Source organism: Drosophila sulfurigaster, chromosome 2R (genome assembly GCF_023558435.1).
Source record: "Drosophila sulfurigaster albostrigata strain 15112-1811.04 chromosome 2R, ASM2355843v2, whole genome shotgun sequence".
NCBI classification, from domain to species: Eukaryota; Metazoa; Arthropoda; class Insecta; order Diptera; family Drosophilidae; genus Drosophila; species Drosophila sulfurigaster.
In genome coordinates this window covers 11,497,759-11,525,644 of record NC_084882.1, presented here as the reverse complement: position 1 = coordinate 11,525,644, position 27,886 = coordinate 11,497,759, and the positions used below count along the sequence as shown (strand labels likewise).

The 27,886-nt window shown below is 38.0% G+C and overlaps 1 protein-coding gene across 4 annotated transcripts in view; it reads right to left on the bottom strand.

Annotated features, from left to right (window-relative positions):
• Positions 1-27,886, bottom strand: part of LOC133838859 (furin-like protease 1) — a 174,930-nt gene that overhangs the window by 71,344 nt on the left and 75,700 nt on the right. For all 4 annotated transcript variants that reach the window (XM_062270088.1, XM_062270089.1, XM_062270090.1 and 1 more), the window contains 2 exons: positions 24,016-24,041; positions 1,470-2,401 (listed from right to left, as the gene is read on the bottom strand). In XM_062270088.1, coding sequence (XP_062126072.1) covers positions 1,470-2,189 — 720 coding nt within the window. In that variant the 5' untranslated portion in view covers positions 2,190-2,401; positions 24,016-24,041. The remainder of the gene's footprint in view (positions 1-1,469; positions 2,402-24,015; positions 24,042-27,886) is intronic.

The following is a 27,886-nucleotide window of genomic DNA, read 5'->3' as shown; positions in this document are numbered from 1 at the left end:
TTGCTGAATCAGAAGCTGTCAAAGCACTGCCACTTTGAGTGCTTCTTGCACTTAATAATGATGTCAATCTAAACGTATATAACTTAACACTTCAACTAAAGGAGATTCATCTGGTTTATCATGCAATTAAATGCAGTTCAGAGTAATCGGATTGGTTTAGAGTTAAAACTAACAAAGCATAAATTGAACTGAAAAGTTCTTTGTACAAAATATTAAATTAAAATTCTAAAATTAAATTATGAATATTAAAATAGTTAGTTAGTTCTAAGAACACTTTGAGAGGATGTATTAAATTTGAAAATCAATTTAAAATTATGTAAAATAATCTTAGCCAGAATATAATCGGATGACCAATTATTCTCCAATAAAAAGTTATAACAATGGGATGCAGATAGACACTTATTTGTCTTTTAAATTAATAATATTGAGCTTGGTGCAATTTTCTAAGCAATTTAATTAAAGTGCTTGTAAGAAATGACATCATATTAAAATAAAAAGAATAAGTACTGTCAATAAAGAAAGCTGCTTCTGTGTTTATAGCCAATGAAAACAGTAATTTAATTTCTGTTGATAGTTTGCAGTTAGTTAAGCTGCTTAAAGGACTTCTTAGGACTTCTTAAATCAATAACGAATGGTAGTAAATTTACAAGACATTATTTTATACTTTATATTGTTTAATTTTCCTGAACTCATTTTCTTGAACTCATTTTCCTACTTTTTATACCCGCTACCCATAGGGTAGAAGGGTATTATAACTTTGTGCCGGCAGGAAATGTATGTAACAGGTAGAAGGAGGCATCTCCGACCCTATAAAGTATATATATTCTTGATCAGCGTCAACAGCCGAGACGATATAGCCATGTCCGTCTGTCCGTCTGTGTGTCTGTCCGTCTGTCCGTCTGTCCGTCTGTCCGTATGAACACCTAGATCTCAGAGACTATAAGAGATAGAGCTATAATTTTTTTTCGACAGCATTTGTTATGTTTGCACGCAGATCAAGTTTGTTTCAAATTTTGCCACGCCCACTTCCGCCCCCGCAAATCAAAAATCGAATAACAAGCGTAATTTTAAAGCTAGAATTGCGAATTTTGGTATATACAATAACTACTATAGTAGTTATGATTCCTGAAAATTTGGTTGCGATCAGATAAAAATTGTCGAAGTTATTAAAGAAAGACTTTCTGAGTTGCTTTGGGTGACAATCTGGTATATTGTGCCGTCTATGGTATATTTTGAATGCGGTACTATGTCGATATACCAAATATACCATTTGGTATATTTTAGTATTTTGCAGTATATTCGGTATATTTTGAGAAAATACCGCAAAATATGTTTTTTTATTCAAAATGGGTAGCGGGTATCTCACAGTCGAGTACACTCGACTGTAGCTTTCTTGCTTGTTTTTTTTAATTTTCAAATTTCCATTCATATTATTTTCATAAAGGTTGTTAATTTCTGTTTTCACTCACCTTTCCCAAATTGACGAAACCATGTTCCTTGGCAACGGCATCGGCGATGCCATTGTTATCACCGTTCGGTATGTGGACCGCCCAGGTGTGCGTGTAGTGTCCAGCATCGCCGCCAGCGCCAGATGGGCGACCACCGCTGTTGGCGGTTAGCTGGGCGCCATCGCTGTTGCTGTTGCTAGCACCGCTGCCACCGCTGGATGTCTCGTAGTCGAGGACGTAGGGTGGCAGTAGGGGCGACTGGGCGTGGCCGCTTTCCACTTTGGGTGCAACACTGGCGGCCGCGAAACCGACATTAATATTACATAAAAAAACTGCGATACTAAATTGCAAAATAAGCAGCAACAATGCGCGCGTTGTCGCTGTCGATGCTCTTAAATGTCTGCTGCGATTGCACTTTGTTTTGCTTGGTTGCGTTAAAAAACTAGTTTTCAATAAATTGCAATCGAAATTGTAATTTCTTGTTATATCACATTCAATGATTGTTTGTTGCTGTTGATGCTGTTGTTGCCAGGCGCACTTTGTTGCTGCAACATTTGCGTTTGCATTTGGTTGACAAGTTCTTTTGCTGGCAACATGTTGCCTCAGTTGTGTGTTGCCCGCCGTCAACAAATTGTTCTTGTTGCTCTCGCTTTGGCTGTGATTGTGGCGGTTGTTGTTGTTGCTGTTTCTGTTGCTGTTGCTATTTGGCTGCCTGCTCCATCGCACGACGTCGTTTTTCATTGTGCGTTCGATTTGTGTGTGTTATTGTATTGAAGGCGTGGCAGTGCTGCTTCTATCTCTCTATCTATATATGTATATATGTGTGTGTGTGTTTGTGTCTGTGTAAATATTGTTGTTGAGTTGACTCCTCTCTAACTGCTGCTCTGCTGCCGTTGCCAACTTTGATCCTGACGTTGAGTAGCTGCTGTAATCGCTTTAGTGTCGCATGGGAGCTGCAAGTAGGACACATGATTGAGATTTACATTAGCATTTGACGTAATTGAATTAATGGTAATGTTAAATGCTCAACAGTTTATTTTAAAAAATATATGCAAAATATTCAATGTTTTTCCATATTTGCATATGTATAATAACTCATGAAGTAAGAGAAATATTTTATCGCCTAAAAGAATGCAATGATAAATCGTAACATTTTTTCACCATTTATTATAATCTATGGGGTTAGGTTCATTAATATGCATTTTAAATTGTGATGTTATGCTTTTATTCTCTTTCACTTAATAAAAAAAGACGAACATTAAATTTTAACGGCATGGAATTAACTTTAATTCAACATTTAGTTACTTTTTATATTTAATTTGCTTTTTCTTGTTTATATATATTTAAAAATAAATAGTTATTACACCAATAAAACATAATATTAAAAATATGGAAATAAGGCTTATGTTGCAGTAAGGCGAAAATAAAATTAATTGAAAAAAATAAGGTATAGGCAGATTAAAAATAGTAGTTATAAGTATTACTATAAGTATTCTTTAAAAGGAAAATACATAATACTTTAGCGACATAATCCTATTAAGGAACATAAATCATCAATCCGAAGCTACAATTATTATACCTTACTGTCACATTTTTTGCATATAGGGTACACAAAGTTAATTGCCTGCAAATGACACAATCAATTTGTTTGCAAATGTTCCAAAAAGAAACTCAAAGGCACCAAAACCTAAATAGCCAGCAAACAGAACAGTTTGCGCAAAACTCTCCTCATTAGCAGCTGCTGTCGCAGGGGGACGGAAAAAAATGTGAAGAAGATTGAAAAAAAAGGAGCAAACAACTTATGAAGAGTCTCGATTATATGGAATGTCAGGCATTTCAAATGACGGTGTCCGAGTGAAGCTGATGGCAAATGTTGTCAGGGGCGCTTCCGACAGATTTTTGGCATTGGCAACCATTTAGCTGGCGGGGCAAATCGCATTGATTGTCACCCGAGCAAACAAGTTGGCTTTGCAAATGAGGCAAAGAGATTGGCTAACTGGACCTACTACAGCCTGGCTTTTGACTAATGCCATTGTCAAAATATGCCCATGACTGATAATGCCCAGGGGCCAACGAGAACGACCAGCAGCAGCGCAACAACAACAACAGCAATCATCAGTGACAGCCATAGTTCCATGGTATTGATTGAGCATTTCAGGATTTGCAGTAGGCGCGTAATTAATGCCCCAAATGGAAGTCAACGGAAATGCCCAACAGCAGTCACAGTCACAGCAGCCATCAGTCTGCATAGCATTCAAAGTAGTGGGAGCAAGGGCAGAACGGAAGTTCTGGCTGTCGGTGCTGGCAGTATTGGGACAGAGTAATCAATAGCCAAGTGGATAGGAAATTGAATTTTCATACGACAATAGCTGCATACTGAGCTTAATAACAGCCTTTGACATGCAGATCTACTTAAAATATCAAATACCAGCTAAAGCCAAAGCGTTTATTGAAATCGAAGTTGAACAAGTTGCATTATTCCATGATTAAAATGAACAATGTTGTAAGTTTCTGGAATCAAGTGCTGATATAGCTTCAACAATTGGGTAGAGAACAACTTGCCAAATATTATTCAAATTACTAAATTTATACTTTGCATAGTCAAAAAGACAGAAATAAATAGATCATGTCTGAATTAATGATATTTTAATTATTAAAAACAATTATAAACTATAATACGATTAATACTTAAAAACAGTTTTAGAATTTCGTTCTAAGAGTAAAAACTTTTCTAATTTTGTTAATGCAAAATCCAATAAATATTTTTTCGAGCTTCAAGACAAAGACTTTTTAGAGTAATATTTTGTACTCGGTCTGTCTCCATTCCCAATTAAAAAAGACTATTTAGAGCAATGTGTCTGCAGTCTGTGTGATTGACTCCATTCCCAATTAAGCAATCCAGAAAGGCGACAAATCAGACTAAAATTGGTTATGTGCCCATGGGCAATAAATAAAGTTTCGTCTCTTAAAGAAGTCATTAAAAACTTGAGCTGCAAAGTTTTTTGGGGGACGCAGTCAGAGCCCAATTTCCAATGCCCTCTTATCGGCTACAGTGCACATGGATGCACATACACACACATACACTCACACACACGTTTTTAGTACGCACACATGCTCTCTTATAGAAAGGAGGGGGAACAAGTGAGACTTACGTGCTGATTGCATCTTATGCGCCTTTTGTGCGCGACTTCCGCATTGAACTCGTCGTCGTCGTCGTCATGGGCACAAAACACTAGACCAACCCACATAGAGATAGACTACCCGCTGACACAGCGACTGCGACAGAGAGAGCGACAGCGACAGGACTTTTGCTTTTGCTTCCTTCTGCAGTTGGTAAACTTTCGACTTTGACTGACGGCATTTGTCAGCGCCAGACACAAAGTAATCATTACTTGGCGAGCGCATTTCGTCTGCACTGCACATTGACAGCGCACAGTGCGCAGTGTGCGGGGGGCCAACTAAGCGTATACTTAATAATAAGAAAATAAGTGCCTGTCAAAGAGGGTGGTGCCAAACGTGCTGGAACAAGCTGCATCTCCACCTCTCTATCACCCTCTCTCTCTCTTTCTCTCTTTCACTCAGTCTCTCTCTCTCTCACATGCCAACGAAAAGTGCAAAACGGTGTCAAAGTCAACGACAAAGACACCAACAACTGCAACGGCAACAATAACAAAGCCGACAACTACAAAATTTCAGCTTCTTTGGGCTTGAGGGGGAAAGAGGAAATTGCAACTGGCGATGACGTCGTGCCGTCTGCAACACTCCAAGTGTAAAGTGTTGCAACGTTAACTTGACAACTTGAGACAAATTGAGACGTTGTTTTCCTTTTTTTGCATGAGAAGGACGCGCACTGAATTGATGTGGTGAGCTTGTATAAAGCGGAGAGACCTTCAACCACTAACCGAAAGTGGGTTGCGTCTATTTCTTCACAGCTTATCAATGGCCTTGGCTATTTTAAAATAAACTTTATCCGACTACAAGCCGAATGATGTACGACCAGTTTTAAATTCAATTTCGAAAAACAAATCATAATCAAAAATTCATTTCAATTTCTTGGAATTTAGTCGAGTGACCTTTAAAGTCAGATAACTATTGCGTGTAGCATCAATTACTCAACTATCAAGTGCAAAAGAGAAACATATCAATCAACCCAAATCCCAATTATGCCAAGAGCACTAGCCACAAGCGAGAATAAAACGCAAAAAAAGGAAAACTGCATAGAAAAAAGTGGTTAAAAGATGACAAGAAATGGAGACAGTTAGAAAAGAGTAACATGCCAGAGATGACGACGATGTAAACTAAGAGAATGCAGCACGAAGAAGAAGACTGCAGGCTGCTTTTGGTTAACACTGCCTGACACTTGGTTGCCTTTGTGGTTGCCAAGGGCCAAGAGAGCAGAGCAGCTTGTACATAGTTGTGTACTGTAGTCTTGTAAGCCAACAACAAAACACACACAACTCGGTGATGTCAAATCCAGAATGAAAAGACTTCGGTTAGTGCCTCGAGAAGATGCACTTTGAAAACCGATGCCAAAACACATTAAGCTTATGCCTTTTGAAGACGCCTCCAGCGGCAGTTAGCAGCTTAAAATGGCAACAACAGGAGTCAAAAGCCAGCAGTTGCAGAGGCTAAGAGCTTAAATGCGAACAAAGAGTACGAGAGCGGGGTTTTGCAACGCCTTTTGTTGACTTCCTCCTCCTTCATCTTGTTGTTCATGTGGTGAGTGTGTATGTAAAACTCTGTGTGGCTGCTCTTAGACGTCAGCTTCCTCCTCCTGTGGTCGTTTTACTTGTTTAATGATAGTTTCCAGTAAGCCAAATATGCAGTTTTTTTAACGCGAAAGGCGGCCGTTTTTTTGTCGGTTTGTGCCAAGCCGCAATCGCGGCTGCGGTTGCTGCTGCTTCTGCTGTTGCTGCTGCTGCTGCAACTGGAGCACAAAGTCAACAACAAACGAGCTCGGTTAACGCCCGCAGAGCAGCAGCTACCTCTTTGTTGCCACACTCTCTTTCTCTCTGGCATTCTCGCATTCCCAATGAAAAGGCAGGAAAAAACATTAAGAAGAAAAGTGCCGCTGAGGTGCAGAGTCTGGGGAAACCATCAGCATTCACACAAAGTGTCAGCACAGCAACGAAAAAACACAGAAAAAGAGAGAGAGAGAGCGAGAGAGGCAGATGCAAAAAACGGCAAACAAAACGACATTTTCTAGGCATACCCTGTGCCACATGTCGTATGCGGAATGTAGTTTTCTCTCTACGAGAATTTGTCTCTATGCTTTGCTTATGCTGGGTATATTAAAGTCGTGTTTTCTTTCTACTCTCAAACGAAAAAACAAAAGCTGTTGCATACTTTTGTGCGTGACTCTAAAAAGGCTGCAGAAAATGCCTTTTGCAAATCAGCTAATGGCAATGTTAAAGACAAGTCAAGGGTTTGAGTGAATTATTACTCAGAATTTTTAAAGAAATGTCATTTATTTACTTTATGCGCATAAAGCATAAAGCACCACAATTTTTTTAATAATTGCGCTCGTGTTAATGAATCCTTTCAATATGAAACTGCGTTAAGAATTTCATCTTTTCCAACCGAATGGGCCGCAGGAATGTAATTATTTGGTCAGGAACTTCAATCCGTTGAAATTTCGAATGAACTGCTCTGAGTATTACACCATCCCGAATAATTTCATTAAAATGGATATTTTTGCCTTCAACGCGGACCTCGTTCTTAATGTGCAAACTGGAAAAATGAATGCCAGGCAAAAAAAATGGAGAGAACTGCAACTGAAGGGTAAAAAAAAAGGGAAAAATGTAAAATCCAGCTTTCGTTGCACGCAAGAGAACTTAATTGATTTTCCATGGCCAGGCATAAAATAAATGAAAAACAACGCGCCATGTTCTACATGTGTCATAAGCGTCGGAGCGAGATCGGGGAATAATATCTGCTTTCATTTGCGAAATTAACTCAAAAGATGGCCGACTCTGGCATTCAGTAGCGCCTTGAAAAAAAGAACGCTTAATTCTTAATGCAGGCTTCTCTCTCTTTCTCTATTTGGGCTCAACAAAGACGTGCGCCTAAAAGTCTTTCCAAGTCTTTACAAAATTTATGCAAAACAAAGGCAGCTTCGGTAACAATAAGCACAATAACAGTAGCAGCAACAACAACAAGAACTGCTCCTCTTTGCCTCAAGTGCTACCTGTAAAGAGCCTCTCATCATCCATAACCCAACTTCACTTCAACTCTCGTTGCTCACATGCTCCTTCTTCTTCAACAACGGCAGCATAATTATTCCTCAAACTCCATTTTTCTCTTGTTGCAGTATTTAATACTGAAATGCAAGGATAAAAGTATCTTTTCGAGGTAAGCAGTTCCACAAATACTCTATTATTAGCATACATATTTTTGAAGATTACTTTTGAGTAGAAGATAGAAGTTCAAGTACATAAAAATATATCAATTATTGAAAGAGAAGAAATGTATCCATGAAACTCAATTGTTGGGAGCCATTGCTTTAATTTGAGGCTCTGCAAAATGTAAATTTTAAGCTTGTGCATTACTTCATACATTAATGAAACTTAATTTCAATTTTTAACAGATTAACTATGTTGAAAACTCACAAAGAATAGGTCTAAACATATTGTTAAAACATATGTAAAATTAATTAAATTTATGTTACGAAAGATACAAATTAATGCTAATTACAATCTGTTATATATTGTACTTTACAGTATATTTTAAATGTAGTCATATATTAATATACCAAATATATATTTTCGTATATTTCAGTAATTTGTCGTATATTAATTTAAATATAGTTTATTACTGATAATACAAAAAAAGAAACTGAGTGGCAGGTATTGGATCTATGTTTTTAATTGAAGTAAGTACTGAACATTAAGCAGCTGAAACTCCATTGCTTTATAGAGTAAATCTGTCGCACGAAGAAGTCACAGATAAGTACGCGATGCAAGTTGCTGGCATGGTAACGTAGATAGGAAGCAGTCACTTGCCACTTGCCACTTGATGCAGGTGACGCGTTATGGCACTTTGGGTGCATAGAGCCAATGGGGCCAAGGGGAAGCTTTCCTTCTTTTTGGTTTTTTTTGTGACATTGACGTGCCACATTAAGCGTGAGCATACACATTAAAATGTTGACAATTTCTGTTGCCATTGCTGTGGCAACAATCAAGGTTGGCACTAAAAATCTAAAACGCTGATTTTCACTCTCTACTATGCCGCACAAATCCGAACTGTTGCGGCGCTCATTTGTGGCATTATTTTTGTGAACGAAATGTAAATCAACAAATCAACAGCCGTAATATGCGCAGCAGCAACAATGGCATTAGAGAACATCAGTTGTGGGGACTAAAACCCAAACAGATGGCAGCGAAAAATAGGATATACGACGCTATTATATCCTGCAATTAGTGTCAGGAAAACTGGCTTGAATTTTGGGCTACACTCGTATTTATAGCCTTTCTAGGGTATACTACGTTTGGCAATATTGGACGTGGGACACAAAAAGTGGCATGGTTATTAGTATGCACAGCATGCTGCAAGCTAGTGGGGCAAAGAATTCGGGCCATGAGCATGGGCATGGACATGGGATGCTGCCAGTTGTTTGTATGAAATTTATGCGTGTCTATTCATTGCTTGCTCTATCCGCCATCTCCCCCACTCTCTCTCTCACTCTTTCTCTTTCTCTCGCTCTTGCGCTGCCTTTTTTCCTGGCAATTTACACCTCACACAGTTTTTGTGGCGCCGCATGTTGCCATTTCAATTAAACTTGGCGCCAAAAAGTATGCAATGCACCGTGTTCTTCGTTTCGTTTCGCCTCGTCTCGTCTCGTTCCGTTTGGATTGGTTTCATTTTGCCAGCAGTTGCGTTGCTGATTTCGCGGCGATTAATTTTTTATTATGCTGCCAAGTGGCAAATATGCTGCCAAATGGCACTAACATCACAAGAATTGTACGCAGTTCCGCTTTATGCTCTAAAAACTATAGTTAGCTTGCATTAAAACCAAATTCATGACTTCATTTAAGTTGTGATAAAGCATTTGCAAAAATTTGATTTGTTAAAATTGCTGCAAAGTTTTGATTGGTTCGGCGGTTTTCTAGTGGTACATTTTTTCCTTTTTTTGTTGTTGCAGCTCACCACAATCAAATTGTCATAAAGTTTATTTCGTTGGCTTTTCGAGTTTGGAACGTCAATAAAATTGAAACCGAAAAGCCAAAAAGCCCCGTGTAAGGCTGTGCCACAACAATATCAACACACACACACACACAGACACTGCACACAGATAGTTTAAGGTGCGGGTTTGTGTGTGAAATTTAAACAATTAGAAAGTTGACGCTGGGTCTGCTGTTTGCTTTATACTAGTTCAGATTGTTGCACAAACTTTTCGTGTTGCCTGTTGTTATATTTGCATGACAAATTGTTGTTGCTGCTGCTTTTGCTGGCACGGTTGCAACCTGTTTAGCGATGGCAACAACAACTATCGAGAAAGTTCCTCCTGTTGACATTTTGACAACGAACTCTGCCGCTCTCGCGTTTACCCTTCGCCCCGAGACTATTTGTATGCATGTGTGTGTGTTTGTGCAATGTTTAGCTGTTAATGAGTTGCATGCCCCCACACACAAACAAGCACACACACACACACACACACACACACTATACAACATATAGGCAACTCCACTTATTCAACGGCTCTTCAGTCACATATTTACACAAAGCTTCATAAGCAGCTACATTCTGCTGCTGATGCAGCACAAAGTACAACTTCTGCCCCTTCTGGGCGTTGCCATAACCCTTAAGCTCGTTCGAGTGGCAAGCTTAGCGACGCATCGCCATGTTGCAGACTCTTTCTCTGACATATCCTGTCATGCACACACAGACGCAAGCATACAACATGCGATACAGTGAATCCTCATGCATATGCAAAAAAAAATCTCAATGTTGTTTTGCTTTAAGTAACTGAAATTACACCAGTTCAGCACTTCTTTATTTGCAATTGCACTACAATCAAGTGACAGCATCACTGAGTTGAGAAAATACAAAATACCTCTACCAAATACCCTAACTAAAACTTCAATTATTCACTTCTGAATTTCAATTATAGTTTATCCAAATTGCAAACTTTTTTATTTGATTTAACTACTCAGCTTACAGGGTATCCATATTTCACACGACTTTATATCTAAACAGCTTATAGAGTATCTGAAGTTCTCACTCTCTGTCCGATTTTAAGTGCTTTTTTCTGCACTCACCAACACAATTCAAATTCTCCTTCGATTCTCCGTTTTTTTATGCATCTCTAACACATTCATTTTTTTGGTTGTCGTGCAATTTCCTGCTGACAGCAGGAAATACTAATTTTCAGTTATTAGCGGAATGTCAAAACAAATGACAATGCAGATTTTTTTACGCTATCTCTCTTTCTCTCTGTCTACTTTTTTTATGTGCTTTTTTTAATCTGCATGTTTGAGTGGCAAAGCACTTTCAAATTTACATATATGCACAATAGATTGCCTGGCAAATTTATTTACATGAGTTTGTGTAACTAACAGCAATCTGCTTTTTATAGTTTCAGCGACGAAAAAGCGAAATTAATTTAATTGTTTACACTCGACATAAAACCAATTAGCGATCATTGAGATTGTCAAATAAAATGTGAATATGTAAATTAAATATTTATCTCAGTAAATCAATTCTCAAAATAAGCTGAGCTTCTCTTACATCATTCTCTGAAATGAAATTTGCGTAGCCAGAATATTTGTGTAATTTATGGTACTGTCATAAATTCTAGATATTCAAGCAATTTGCCAAGATCCAATAACTTGCGCCTTCTTTTGCCATTTGTCAACGCGTTAAGCACAAGAATAAGGAAAAAGAAAAAAAAACAATAGCCAATAAACAAGTCAGCAAAATATTTGAAAATATATGTATACAAAAATGGGAGATGCTTCTCGTTCTTGTGCGATTATATGCAATGCGAGAAGCCACACGATACAATAACAAAATAACAGAGCAAATTACACACAATGTGCAAAGCACTCAGCGCCAAAAAGTATGCAACGACATTTGAAAGGAGCTGCAAATGCAGCAGAGCTTTAAATGAAACGAATGAAACAAATTGATATGCAAATGTGTACGCGAGTGCTGCACAAGAAAAAGAAACCCTACTAATAAAATAGTCTAAGCGACAGCCAAGGCAACACAGCCAAGTGAACCAAGACAAGAATAGCGGCATTGGGAAAGCTGCTTGGATAAGCGACTTCCACTTCCGTTCGCCATTGTGTGCGGCTCTCTCTCTCTCTCTCGTTCTTTGTGCTTCGCTCATGTTTCTTCCTTTGCGGACTGACAGCTGCAACTGGCAGACAGCAAGCAGGCAGTCAGGCAAAACAGTCGACTGCAAATCAGGTTCATAATGTTTCCGGTACAGTTGTTGCAAAAATAATATTACGTATACGCCTACAACGCTCTATCAATAATTTTACAGCAGTTTATGACTGGTCTCAATAAGATCAAAGCCAGGCGATCGACTAGCAAATACCCCTTAGTACATAAAGTATATAAAGTTCTTTACTTAATGATGTGCTTTTTTGTTAGCTAAAGTATTTAGTATTTTAGTTCATCATACGTAGCTTCTACTATGCACTTTTTTACAAGCAAAAAATGTTGAAAGCAAAGCGAACGCAAAAAGGTTCTGGCGAGAACAAAACGCGTAAAACTTTTGCACGGAATTCAATTTGGCGTAACTTTTTTTTGCCATCTTTTTATTCCATCATCAGCTGGTGGACTTCTTAGTATGCGGTACAAAGTTTTCACATTGATTGAAATGTGCAGGCAGCAGCGTTACAAACACCAACATATTTATCTAATATACTTGAGAGTGCAAATTCAGTTGTTGAACTAATGAGCAGTTGCCCTCGAGTTCAAAATGCTGGAATAAAATCATGTTTGTTCGCCTGGCAAAAAAGTCGTGACGGCGTCGCTATAAAGAAAACTTTAAATGATTTTCCGGGGTCTTCCACTCGTCAAATGTTGTGGAAGTTTTCACAAAGCATTATGCTTCAACTTTCAACTGTCCCCTGCCCTTCTTCGTTGTGCATAATGAGCCGTATCAAATGTCAGCCCGATGAGACATGAAAAAGAGAAGTTCAGTGATGTCCAGACAAAAAAGGCATTATTCGAGTTAAACTATTGCTATAAAACGTTGTCGTACTTCCACTTTTACTTAATCAAGTCAGGGCACAAATCACTATCGTAGCCACAACAGAATGATTTGTTAACTTGTCGGCACTTCGATGATTGTGGCTCAAAAAAAACGACGTCAATGAGGCGTAAATGACATCAAATGCGAGAAATTGAACTCCAAACGATTTTGTACACTCAAAAATGCACAAAAGCAATCAATGAATGCGAAGCAAAATCCAGAAGTCGAAGCGTAGCAAAGTGTAAAAGGAACAATAAGGTAAACAAGAACAGCACCTCCAAAACCAGAAGGACAGCTATAACCTTGATGATAATGATGATACCCAACTGGATGATGACGTTTAAGATATGAATGGAATGCTCTGTTTGCTCTGTGCGAAGGATCAAGCGTTGTATGCTTTAGCTCAAGCTTGTATCTTTCTTTTCTTTTTTTTGTTCTTTCTGAATGGCCTGCCATTCAGCGTCATGACTTAATAAATACGTGGCCATGTTGGACAGGTAAGCTGACGCTGGCGATGAAGATGGCAATGGAGATGGAGTGGAGCAAACGCCTGCCTCGGCTGAAACAGAGAAGCATTTGCGCTTGATTGCTCACGAAATCGACAAAAATGAAGTTGAAAATCCGCTGAAGCCTTTTGTTCCTCCACTCGAACTCGAACCCACCATCAAAAACCTTTCACACAACGAACTGATTGATGCTTCTGATTGAATGAGACGTCCAACTCGGACGTAGACAAAGGAGACACGAGCAAGCACCATCTGATTGGACTCGCACGGTTGCCTTACACCGGCGGCTGTGTTCAACAATCTTTTATCCGCACAAAAATGGGTTCGATATTTTACAGAAATACGCATAGATATCCTTCAGTCGAGCAATGTCAACTCTGCTTTTATTATAACTCATACACACACATGAAATAATAACAATGAAAGCCTTTTCCATCCTTTGTCTGGCGATTTCCGGTGCCTGTTGTCTGTCTGGCTTATTGTTGCCCCTTCCATTGGCTTGCTGCTTGTGCCATTTTAAACAGTTTGCCGCCATGCACAAACATGTCTGCGGCGACGCCATTTTTATTTGCCATTAAAACATGTCTGTGGCAACAATGGTGAAATATGTTTCTAATTGCCATCGCATCGAAAAACTCGCGCGCGCACAAAACTTTTGCACACTTTTAACATTTCCCTTTTTCATTCCACTTTTCGGAAAAGACGTGCCATGATTTTTACTGCCTGTTTGCCGACATACAGTTCTTTGTTTCTTTCCTTTTTTTCTGTTAACTTTTTGAATGGGTATAAAATATGAGTGGTAATCAAATTCGGCTGTATCTCTCATGCTATGCATATTGATAAGCTCGTGTCAGACAGATGTTGAAATTGATATGTGCATAAGGGAATTGAATTAGATGATGTTAGGTCTGGAATGATTTCTTGTTTTTAGCTTACCAATTTCATATAGAATAAGAAAAACTTTTCTTATAATTAGTAATATTTTAAAGCACCCTCTGCTTACCTAAAAAGACAAGAAGAAATTCATTAAATTAATAGAATGCCAAAACAAAATTTAAATAAAACTTTCTCAAACAATAAAAGCAACCAATTTACTCTGTAGACATTATTGCTTTGTAGTGCTCTTTGTTGACTCCGAAGACGCAATGCACAAATTGAAAATCAAGCCAAAAGTTTATGGAATTCCAATGCAAAGCGGTATTTGCATAGCAAATGACAAGACAGAAAACGGGGAGGGAATACATAAAATTATACAAATAAACCAATAAGCGAGTGGCATAAATAAAGTGAATGGCAATATATTTGCATTGGAAAGACTTACGACTATGCTAAACAGTTGTGAATGCCAAAGGACAAGCTACTAGCAGACATTGCGTATACGCCGTGTGGTGTACATTCAATTACAAGATAGCTGAAAAAGCTTCCGCAACGCCCCTTGCACAGCACACAGAACACAAAGTGAATGAGAAGCTTTATAAGTAAAAGAATGAAAATGAAAATGAGAATGAGAAAAACACTGTGAAGACGCCCTCGGCATTAGGAGGCGCAACTTTTGTCGCTCCAAAAAGATAAGTATTGATTTAGCCAGGGTTTTCGGTTCTCCTGCTGCTGCTGCTGCTACTGATGTTGTCCCTTTGCCAATGGATTTCATTTCTTAGCTAATGCTTTGTCATTGCATTGGATTTTGGCCGACCAGCCGACGCTTATTGAAATGTCAAATGTCACTGTTCCTTCTGATTTCGCTTTTTGCTTTTTTTGGGGGCGTCGTCGTATTGCCATATCATCTACATTTAGATAATGTGGAAACTCGCATGCCAAACTCGTTTGCATCACAAAGTGCTGAGCTGTCAGGCTTGAAGTCTTACAGTTCTTTCAACTTCTTCTTCTCCTTCCAAATACCCTAAGCAAAGACAGTTTGTTGAATGGGTCGATGTAATCAAGTATCATTTGCTTTCATTAAATTCTACAGGGTATTACATAGTCGGGCATGTAAAACATTCATTTGTATCGAAGCTTAGAGTGTAGAGGGTAGGAACTAGCAGCCCAATCTGGTGCACATCATTCTTATTTGTTTTCCTTTGTCTTTGCTTTGTGATGCTTTTACTCTGCCCCGAGGCCCTTTTTGAGTTTCAACTCTGTCTCCCCCCCCCACACTCTTTGCCTCTTTTCCTTTTTCTCTTTCGCTTGCTGTGTCTGTGTGTTTTCATATTGATGTTTGTCTTTTGCCGTTTGCCACTAATTCAACTGAACTTGTATGTTCTTTCCACTCCATTAATTAAACGTCCATCGTCCAATTCGTTTGAGTTCTCCTCTTCAGCCATATTGCTGCTGTTGCTGATGCTGCTGTGGTTCAGGTTGAGTTTTAATTTAGTGTTGTGTTTGTGTGTGTGTGTGTGTGTTTTTAACTCCTGCGGCATGGCATTCGGTTTTGTTTAACGTTTATTTATTTGCTGTCTTTGCAAATTGAAATTTATGAATATTTTCTCACAGTGAATAAAAGTGAATATGTGAGTTCACTTGTGGCCTGCCTTTATAATATCGCACTTAATTGAGCTGAAAAATTACCGCAACCGCACAATGATTAACTGTAGCATTACCCATGGCAGGCCTCGTCCTGTCGATCCTGGGTTGTCTCTGATGCTTCCGTTGCGAACGCAATAAATGAAAATAATTTCCTGCGAGGCAAACCGAAAATCATTTTAAATAAGGCATGAAAATGCATTAAAGCCGACACCTTTTGCCAGAAACAATAAAAAATCAGTCATCATCCACCCCCGTAAATACTCTCTCTCTCTCTCCCTCTTTCTCTCCACTTTCCGAGTTTATAATACGCACACAGCCCCAACAATAATGTCACCTCGCATTATTTACTTTGCCCCCTGCAAACTTGTTTATTTTATGTCTGAGCAAAAATTATACGAAAAAAGCAGAAAGAGAAATTATCATACAGACACTTCTGTTAAACAGGAAAAGAACAAAATTATAGACGTAATATCGCAAAGTAGAAACGAGAAAGCTTTTTACCTCCGCAACACAGATAATTAGAGGACTAATGTAGTTCGAGTACATTTCTCATTTGAATGCGACCCAATTTGTGCTGTGTCACTACTTAACTCTCTTCTAATTACAGGTCGAAATTGCGGCGAAAATATATTGCGGAACACGCAACACATCGGCAACATCGGCTGCCACACAAAGTGCTACAACAGCAGGGACACGAGACCCAATTTCAAACACACACAGACAGAGAGAGAGAGAGAGAGAGAGAGAGAGAGAGAGACATATATAAAGTGATAAGCAGCCGCAGGGTGGACGGCAATGTCGTTGTCTGTCTGGCATGCAAATAAAATTGCGTATACGCCATGTGTGCTGCCAGAGGTCTACGTTTATTTGCAGCTTTGTGTGTGTGTGTGTGTGTTTGTGGCTGTCGTCGTTTGCTTAAGTGTGCGTGCGCACGCTTCTGTATATATGTGTGTGTTTGGGCTTGTGTTTGCATACTTTTCGGCGATAATACACAAGAAATTGTATCTGGCAAAATTGTTTTTTAAAATGTTGCGTGCCTGGCGGCAGCAAAACCATGCGAAAACCAAAGTAAAAATTTATACGCGATGGTAATAAAAATGCAATATAATTCCGATATAAACGTTTCAATGCGCGACACGCTGCGGGGTCGAGCTGAGCGGAGAGATGAAGGTAATCGCAAAGTTTGGATTGCAGTAAGCCGTGCCGCAAGGGTTCGGGTTAGAAAGGAAATAAGCGTATCGCAACAAATTTCTACTGAAAACGGATGCTTTGATGCTAACGAATCTGAAACACATTTGATTCTGGCCAATATTTGTTATGAAATAGCTACAAAAAAAAATGTATGCCATTTATATTGATGTGCACAAAAGCAGCATGTAAATTTGTGCAAATGAAATATTTGGTTAATCTAATCAAAATAATAAGGATAGATATTCTGCTGTTCCCTGTTTTTCTGTCTCTTTTATACAAATTCAAAATCAATTTGAATAAATTGGAAACTCCCACATTGGAAGCACTTATTTATAAGCAAATTCTAATTTATAAATAATTCAAATTTATGCAAATAAAGAAAGCGTTCACTAAAAAATACAACATATTTATTGTTCTACATTATTTTATCCTTCTACATATTTTTACGAGTTGTTGCTTGTGTGTTCCTACTAAATAATGCAGCAAAATAAAAAGATTCTCTCCACTCAAAAACTTCAATTCAAATTTTGGGTATTGCGAACTTCAGATTAATCTAATTTGTCAGCTTCTTCTTTAATTTGAGACTTTCTGAAGTGCAGTGTATTTTAATGCGCTATCTTATTGCCCTTTCCCCTATTCTCTATATAAAACGTTTACGAGTCAAGCTGCATATGCTCGATGCTGATAAACTTGAACGACCTCTGAAGTTTCAGAGTTCTTTTCATATTTTGCGGCAGTAAAAAGCCACGCAAAACTTCGCATCGACATCGTTAAAATATTTGCGTTAAGAATATTAACTGACTGCCTCTTAATGCAGGCAGCACAAACACCCACGCACACACCCAAAACACACAGACAGAGAGTGCGTGTGTGATGACAAGCTGTTATTAATTTATTTTTATGCTTAATAACAAGCGACTCGACTCGACTCGACACAACGCGTTCAGCTGGCGCCAATGTGATAACCATAACAATATCGTCAATGGGGTTGTAAGTTATGAAAAATAACTTCGTTTTTTTGAGGCATCGCACCCACACAGTAAAGTAAATATTCCACAAATTCAAACAACGCCTGAACTTTACTCGATATTAAAGAAAACGCCGTAAACAGCAATTAAAGCTCATTGGCCCAATGCGGTTGACGTGTGTGTGCCAAATAAAGATGGTGTGGAAAGCGGATTAATGATTAACCGATCCGCATTTTCCCACAGACATTTTGCACATTTTCCTCAGCTCGAATTGTGCGCTCATTTACGAATTGCGGTTGTTTAATTAATAGCAAGCTGATTAATTAGTATTTGTGGCAAGAAATCCTCTGACGTCTGCCTTCATACAAATGTGCAGTAATCCATTAAATTATTGCGGACACTGTTCAAAGGGTTCCATTACAAATTTGCTATTGATTGAATTAGTCAAATGACAACAGCAACATTTAGCCTTTACGTTTACCAACAAACCACAAGCGCAATATTCCCGCATGTGTTGATATTTTGCGAATAGCACTTCAACGTCAATATTGATATTAAAGCCACAATACTCAAGAGACTAGAACTGCAAGAACTAGGTTATCTAATACCCATCTAAAGCAGTTAATATAAAAGTGATACTCAATATATATCAAGTAAATAATTACGAAAGATGAAGTCGCACGACTGCGAGATACCCGCTACCTATTATCAATAAAAGCAATGCGATAATATTTCTAAAATATTCAGAAACAAAATACTAAATTATACCATTTGCTGTGTAATGCGATGATATATAAATATAAATAAATAAATAAATATAAATATTTTGTAAATATATACTTATATTCATATATTAATACGGTAATATACAAAATTGCCGAAGTATACCAAAAGTCATATTTGGTATATCGATATACTACACTCGAAATATTTCATTCGGTACAAAAATTTTGCCAGTCAAAAGCAGCTAATGAAAACACTGAAATATACCAAATACTATATTTAGTATATACATATGCTATTTCACTCAAAATCTTTAATTAAGTACAAAATATAGCAACCAAAAGCAGCTAACACTCGGTTTTTGTCATATAAAATTATTTATTTCTTCAAAAACTTCAATCTCTTATAGTCGCTGAGGTCTAGTGAACTCAGACGAAGAGAGAAATAGATGGACACGGCTATATAACATAGTCTCGACTGTCGACGCTGACCAAGAATCTATGGTTTCCTTCTGCCTGTTACATTCATTTGGTGCGGGCACAAAGATAAAACACCTTTTTACCGTGTATCAAAATATTTTCCAACTTATCGTAAAGGCTTTCTTTCCACATTTATTAAATTGCTACTTATTGTGCAATAAGTTGAAAGGCATTCGCTGTAATTAAGTAATTGGTAGCATGAAATATTTGCTAAATAACTTATATTTTACTTCGACTTAGAAATTGTATCTCAATACACGTTTGTGGTGGCTAAAAAGGAAAATAATTTCGTTTATGGGAGTGCCATGCACAAGTAAACAAATTTCTCATTTATTTTAATTAATTTATCGCAGCCGAGCAGCACCAAAAAATCAATAAACGGACATCAGACGAGCCCAACAACTACCCTCAAACTACGGCAACTACCACTAAACCATAACTAGCATCGGTGCCATCACTTAATTAGACTGATACGGACCTGCAGAGGAATTGCCTTAAAATTCGAAATATTTGCCAGTAACTGTCTGGCATTCAGAAATGCCAAGCTGCAAATAACGAGGAATTTTTGAGAAATAATGCTGATTCAAAAATATACCCTTTTCTTATCATCAGAATATTTCTGGCATATGCAGACTTTGTTCTTTCATGAAAGAGGGTATTGAAATATTTTGGCAATAAGCAAAGTAGGAAAAAAATATATTAAAACAATTTCATTGTATTCATTCCATCTATTCATAACCATATTTGTGAGGTGCGCACTTGTGGAAATTGTTTTTGGAGTCCCAAACTGAACCCAACCGCATCCTCAACCTCTGTATGTCTGAAATTTACGAAAAATGTCAACGATGCAAATTGGAAAAGTGTTGGATAACCTCTGAGCTACATTCGAGTCCAGGCATATATATTTTCTCGTATGTGTATCGGGCAGAATGGTAGCATTTGAATGAAATGCAAATGAAATGTGAAACTGATAAATTTTCAATTAAATTGCTGCTTGTTACACAAAAGCCAAGTCAAGTGGCAAGTCCGAAAAGACAGACAGAAGGGTTCAGCTGGCGTGCCGAGTCAAATACGGACATCCGTTCATATTGATCATTCAATTACGAAATTAAATTCCTCAGTTGGCAAAATCCAGTAACATAACGTTAAAAAAAAAGTAGAAACTTCATATTCAAAAGCTAATTCAAAAGATGATTTGATGAATGCTAATCTAAAGAAGTTTGAAAACCTGCATCCAATAAAATGAATTTAAGACAATGTCATCAGAGTAGGTAATGTTTCTTTATTGAACCTTCACAGAAAAGCCATAAAGTTTATGCCAGAAGACAAATTCGTAAATTTGGTTTTAAATTCTTCAGCCATTCTACATTGAAATTCAAGGAAATATTCTTATTTAAAGGATGCACACCAAAATAATTGTGTTGCCAAAATAATTATCTATAAATGTACATCAGTTTTAGATAGTTTCTTCAATTAAAATGAAGCACACACAAACTAAATCATATATCAATTCAATTATTTTGCTTCTAATAAATGTTCAATATTCTTATGAAATTTCAGACAACAAATTGCAGTTCTCAACATTTATGGTTTCTTATATAAATTATAAATTATTGCGTACTTAGTTTATGCCTCTTGATAAACATAAACATAACTACGAACATTCTAACGAGCAGCCTAAAAGTAGGCCATATAAATTGTACCCTAAGCGTAGCCAAAAACCGTATTTGTGTTTCATGTTTGGATTCATTTTGTGAATCGAATTCGAAATGAATTCTAATTTATCGCACGGTTGACAGCGTTTAATTAGCAACCTGCCCGATAACTAACCGCTTTACCCTTTGCACCTTTTCGACTTTCCCGCAGGCTATCAATTTTGATTGGAAACTATAAAGCGCACAAATTTGAAAAGTCAATCATGCAACCAGAGAGTGAGAGAAAGTGAAACACAAGGTGCGAATAGGAGAAGGGAATGAGAAAGATTCCGAAACTAATTTATGATAAATTCAGTTACCTTTCGTTTCCCTTTTACAGATTCTCCGGCTCCTCCCTTCCACGTTCCACGCGTCGCTCAATTGTGCGTACAAATTATAAAATTTAATCAACGCATGGAAATTGAACCGCAAAAAGGGGTTGCACAGCAACAGGTTGAATGAGTGAAGGTGTGGGAGAGACATCGACTGCGGACTGCTGTTGGTTACCTTTTTATGTAAATTGAATCGCAACACCTTTAAAGTGTCGGAGGAGAAAGAACGAGAGAGGGAGAGAAAGAAAGAGAGCAGCTACTGCGGCAGGTGCCAGTTGACAACGTGCAACCCAACGGCAACAATTTAATTGACAATTGTGACCAGTACTTAAATGGGTATCTATCCATAAAGCACCCTTGATTGAGGGCCGTACCACAGCCATGTCATCTCCCTCCCCCCTTCCACCATCATTCACCACACAAACAAAGCTCACTCCCCGCCAAAGCAAATCACATCAATTTATGCATGGTTGCGTCAAAATTTCAAGTCACACATACGACATGGGGGGCGTGAAACATGTTAGCAATGATTATAGGCGTGTGTGGAGAGAGTAATGTACACAAAGTTTAAATCAATTGAATTAACAGCAGCACACACTGAGCATGAAGAAGAGGGCCATCAAAAGAAGGAATATCAAAAGAAGGCCCATCAGAATTAGGCAAAAGATTTACATCAAATGGTGATTATCTTTCCTAAGGTGGAAACATTGTGCGTAATGAGAAGGTAACTTGAAAATGACAGCTGGTCACTACTTTATGAACGCAGCTTGAATAATCAGAAACGTAAAAATGTTTTGGTATCAGGAAGAAAATATTTTACAAATATTGTGAATACTAACACTTATAGACGAACATCGGTTTGTGTGTTTGCAATTCTTCGTTTAAGTTTCTTAAATTGAATTCACAAAATCTATTCAAGGCTGTGTTTCATATATTTGCATAGACGTATTACAACTTTTATATTAAATATCAATGCTTATACATAATTGTATACCTTAATTGCATAAACTCACAACCTTGTTAAGAGTGAGCCAATACGTAAAAAAATCGGTATTTATTAGCTGGTTTTATACTAAATTTAATGAAAAGTATCATGTTATATACCACAAAGTGAATTTTGCTGATCCGTATTACTTGCTGAATACATTCATTACTTACCTACCTCAAGTAAACTCTATCTATCTAACTATTGATTAAGCTAACAGCATTCACAGTTAGTCGGTTGTTAATAAAAGCGCAGATGTAGGCAAGCAAAGTCTTCTTAAACCCTGTTCGCAATCAAGAATGTGAATCAGCAAAAAAGCGTTCATGTTCATCGTCTAATCGAATAAGCAAATACCTAAACGTTGCATTCGAAACTCAGAATTTACCATGCTACGCAGTTCAAACGCACACACACACACTCCCGCGTACATCGAAGAGGGGGATCTACATATCAATGTTATCGTGCACACAAACGCATTAATTACTTGCTTCAATGCGAAACACAAACTGTGCACCTCTATACACAGCACTTAAATTGCTGGTTGCTGGTAAGCGTGAGTGTGGGTGTGTGTGCAAAAGTGCTTGTAAGAGCTGTTCGATTGCAGCGAGGGGGGAACTGGGGAGGTGAGGTATGAGAATTAACGCTGACAGAGCTGCCACTTGCAACGCTGTTGGTGGCAAACAAGTGACGCAGCTATCGAGTGTCTCTTACGTTCACCGGCTGCTATTGCCAAGCCACTCACCTACAAAGCCAACACCAACACCCAACGCATCCCCCTCCCCTCCTCACCCCGCCGCACCCTTTGCATAATTGCCGCAAAACAAAGGCGGAATTTGATGGGGCCCGCAAAAGTATGCTATGAAATATGCTCGTTACGCGATTCAACGTGCAGCAGGTAAATCCAATCTCATTCCCTCTTTCTATGCTTTTTTGTTGCTATTTACTGGTGCTTAATTGAGAGCTGTGACCAGCTATTAGAGCAGTTAATTAAGCTTGGCGAAATGACATTACCTCTTAAACAACCCAAAATTGATTAATCGATTTAGTTTTTTCATAGGAAACCAAAAATCCAATCAAATTGCATCAAAAATTGGTTGCTAATTCAATTAGCAAAATTCACGGTGTTTAATAAACGAACAGGCAAATGAGCTGCGATCCAAAGCAAAGCAATCAATCATGTTTAAATAGCGTTGATTCGTTTTCCCCAAATATCTAATATTAAATGAATTTTTAATACTGCTTTAAAGATACTCGTACTAGTACATGCTCTATGAATTTTACTTTCAACTGTCTATGAAAACTGTTTAAGTTTTTTAATGAGCATTGAATTGCATTAAGAAATGAAAATGTCTGTAATAAGGGTATTCGGTAAAAAAAGATGTAGAACATTTTCTGCCAGCATGGCAGAAAAATTCCATATTATACTTCGCATTGCACTTGATACAGCGTTTTCTTCGCCTGCGGTTGCTGCAGCAAGCAGACGCAGGCTTCAAGCAAGGTTAGGCATGCTGTGGCATGCTTCATTGGGCAGCCAAATTTAGTGGCAGGCGGCTGCAATTAGACGGAAAAACGTTGCATATTCGTTGGCATTAAATTTCGTGTGCAATTAAAACAGTTGGACCAAGAAATAGTTGGCGCTGCCTCCACACGAGAAGTGAAAGGCATGGAGAGATGGCGCGATTTGAGGCACGTTAATGAGTTTGGGACTTGCTTAATGGCACAAAAAGTTTTCGCCATTTTCCATGACATTTTCTTAGTCTAAGCATAAAAATCACGTCGCTTTATGGGGCATAAAATGCAGGCAAAAAAAAGAAGAGTTGAAAATCTCAATAAAAATTAATTACCTAAAGCGAAATGAAATGAATTAAATAAAAACAATTTGTCACAGAACAGAAACACTTTCAATTAGTCAGTCACACGTTCTTAAGACTAAATTGATGAACAAATTTGTCGCACTTACCCAAAACAATTTTAATTAATTCGGTTCTGAAATGCATAAAGAGAAAGAGAAAAGTTCATTAAAAATTTACTCGTCATGTTAAAAATGCATAATGTGAACAATTTTCACGCACACACACACACACGCAAAGAAAACATATTTGTCTCAGTCATTAAATTCTGCACTCTCTGCTGCTGCCTCAACAAAGTGAAAAACAACTTAACATTTTAAGTACATTTTTTATGAATTTTTTAAGAGCATAATTACGAAACTGTTTTGCAGGGGAAGAGCAAGTAAAACCAACAGACAACTGGGTAAATGGTAAATGGTCGACCCCCAAAAATGGGCAACCATTTTATGGCTAATGGCAGTCGAATGGCACGTAAAACGGGACAGCCTCCCCTCCTCCCCTGTCCATGCTCCACGGTGAAATATGCCGCCCCTCATAAAGTAACAAAAAGTATCCCAATATCCGCGTATCTATGGCAAATGGCGTACATATTAAAAATGACAACAAGACAAAGCCAAAGGACACGAACCAGCTGAAACAAAAAGAAGGATATATTGGTTCTGTCCTGTGACGAACTTAAGATACTCTTTCAAAAACAGTTCAATTTTGAGTCATAGAAAAAAAAAGAAAAAAAAAAGGAGACAAGCAATTTATTCATTGCAAAACCATTAAACCAAAATAAATAAATAAAAAGTATGCGTTAATTCAAATTCAAAATTCAATTATAATTCATTCTATTCGAGAGTTTTGTTTTATCCCGAACTCACTTCACTTTTCTCTTCTCTTTGATTAAAAACCAATATTCCAAAAATAGATCGTAAAAGTGTCGTAGCCAATAACATTGGCTTTAGAGTATTTAAATAGGACACTCGAAAAAGCGCTGACAATCAAAGTGAAATTCATCAATGACAACGTGAAGGATGCATTGGATATGATGCTGATCTGCCATGTAGTCTCCATCGACACAACAGCGCGATGGTTGAATGATGTCAAAGTGAGAGCGAGAAAAAAAACTGAAAAGTGTCGCTACCTTTTTGTTATTGACAGATTATCCATTAATGCGAAAAAAGAGGATGAGGATGAGGAAGGATGAGAGAATGTAAGCGCAAGTACAGGATATGGCAACTGTCGTAATCGATGCTATTCATAGTCAGCTTCAGGTACAATTTTTTGTTGTTGAATATAATTGATTATACATGTTTGTGTGAAACATTACTTGTTCTTTTTTTCGAGGCTTCATTCAAATGAATATTTTTAAATATATCAGAAATAGTGGAGGCTGACAATTCTCTCAATTCATCAACTCAAGTTGAATAATCAATGTATGATTTATGTAATTAAATGGAAACCCATTCGAGCTAATTAATTATGCAAAGAACACAAATCATGTGACGCTCAAAATGCATTTAACTCGCGGGCAGCTTAATTGAAAGTCAAAGATAATTTGAAATCGGGAACTAAATGCAATAATGCAGACCCAAATATATCTATTCGCCTTTTATTAACAAACGCAGCCCACAACCCCAAATTGCTGCCCTGGTCAAAAGGGCTTTCAGAGTTGTTCTCAAAGTGCTTGTGGCGAGTTGCCGCTTTGAATTGTTATTGGCAAGGTGATGCAGCCAGCAAGCGGATAGCTAATCGGGCGGGCAATGCTCCTTTTTTTTGTGCAGCATGGAAAGATGGGGAAAAGTTAATTGGCCCTCGGCCAAAATGAGCTCAATTTAAAGTTGGCCAACTGCATAGTGCAAATCATAAATTCCAAAGGCTTTAGCTCGACGCGAACAAAAGGATTGCGGGCAATGCTACCTCTAAAAAGGTTATTCACTTGCAGCTGATGCTGCAGATGAGCAGGTGGAAGGCGCTCTTGTCTTGAGATAAACCAACAGACTTAAAATAGGCCTATTTATATTCCACCCACTACTCCGCCACCGCCCATTCATTGCGCTCAATTTGAATTGCCTTAATTTCATTAAAGCCAATTCCATTTCCATATTTCGTATTCCGTATTTCGTACCGTGCCACCCACTGGGTTAAGCAATTTGGTCTGATATTTGCGTTAATGTCACACATGCATCATAACCGCGGGGTGTATGTCACTCACCACAATTTCACTCCCTCCGGGGGGCAGGCTTTCAAATTGATGGGGCGGAGCGAGTGAGAGAGTTGTGCAGGTCGGCGGCTAAGCGCTGGCTAATTATGCATGCAAATTCATTTAAATGCCATTGTTAAAATGATATTTGCCTCAAGGTTTTGTCATGCTGATAGCACAAATGCGTGCAAGCAGGTGGCAACTAAGCAAAGGAGAGATAAATATGTACATACAAGTGTCTGTGGTTTGTTCGCAAATGATAAAACTTAATGGATTGAGTAGAGAACATAAGCACATTTAGCAAAGTGTTTTGATTAGCTGCAAGGCAACTTGCTGAGGAATACCCTAAAACATTTTTCCAATTTTCCTATTCCTTGAACACTTTGGGCAATTATTTATAATTTAATTTCTCATTATCACATTTCGGTGTTTCAAAAAACTTTCTCCTTTTTGTTCATTTTCTATTTATCTACCGGGAGGTACATAAATTGACGAAAATTTGAACCCAAGGAGAAGCTTTCGCATTTTATTCCCTTTTGTGGTACTTCTCAGAATCCTTAGACACGCGCTCACTTTCGCGAAATCCTTGGCTCATATTATTAATAAATTTTACAAAAAAAGCAAACAGAATAAAAAGGTATTCATGCAATAAATCTTCTAGTTATTGTTTCATGGCCAGCTTTCAGCCGAAATCCTTGACAATAAAAGGCTCAGTTTTGTGTTTCGTTTTTGGGAGAAATGCTCGGGGGGAGCTCAATTTCTTTCGTATGCCTTGCTTGTGAGCACACTTTAAACTTGCTCCTCAAGTACTTGGCCACTTGAAAATGTTTCAACATTTGCTCCAAAAAAGGTAACGAAGCATTAAATTGAAACCTCGAATGCCTAAAAACCCCGCTCTCCCTCCCTCTGACCTACTCTATAAGGTTCTTTCCACCAACAAAACCCAAAAAAAATGTTACCTTAGCTTAAGCTTCGCTTGTTTTTGCTGTATTATTTGCTTAAACTTTTGCTAAAGCATTATTATTATTTATTTTTGTTGGCATTGTTGTTGCCCCTCTGTTAGGGAGCTGCAGCCTTTAAATATGGCACAGGTAAAACCGGTGCGAACAACTTTAGTGAAATATACCACTTATAAAAATAAATACCATTATGACGGTCATAAAAATGTCCTTTATGCTTTACAGTACGCTTATTACAAAACACTGTTGAAATTTTAGTCTGTGTTGCCCTCTGACTGGGCGTAATTATTACAGGATATTCCCCATGAAATAAGTTACAATTTGCCAAAGTTGAAACTTGATTTTTCCGAGTCAAAAGAACTTTTTGCCAGAGTAGGAGTATTATTTTCCAAAATCCTGCTGACAGACAGCATCTCTTTCTCATATTTAAATAAATATTTATGCTTTAATTGAGCACTTGAAATGCAACACCAGAGGCTGTAAGGCTGCTCCGAAAACCAAAGGATGGCCCGTGTCTTGTGGTCCAGAGAGCAACCAATGACAAAATCGACAGCGGCAAAGCCACAAGCAATTATGCTGGGTTTTCTAGCTTCGCATCACATCGCATCGCATCTCGACCAGCACAAATAGGTTGTATAAATAATTATTTACTGTTGCCTAATTTCCAGAGGAAAAGCGCAAAAGCCACAACAAACCATTTGCCTACAACTTGATTTTGAATCCCTTCCAACCCAACCAACTGAACAAATCCGCCTTAGACCGAGTTTCAGTTTGAGTTTGAGTTTGAGGCAACGAAGAGCTTTATTAAATCTGTTTACAGTGCTTAGTTTCGAC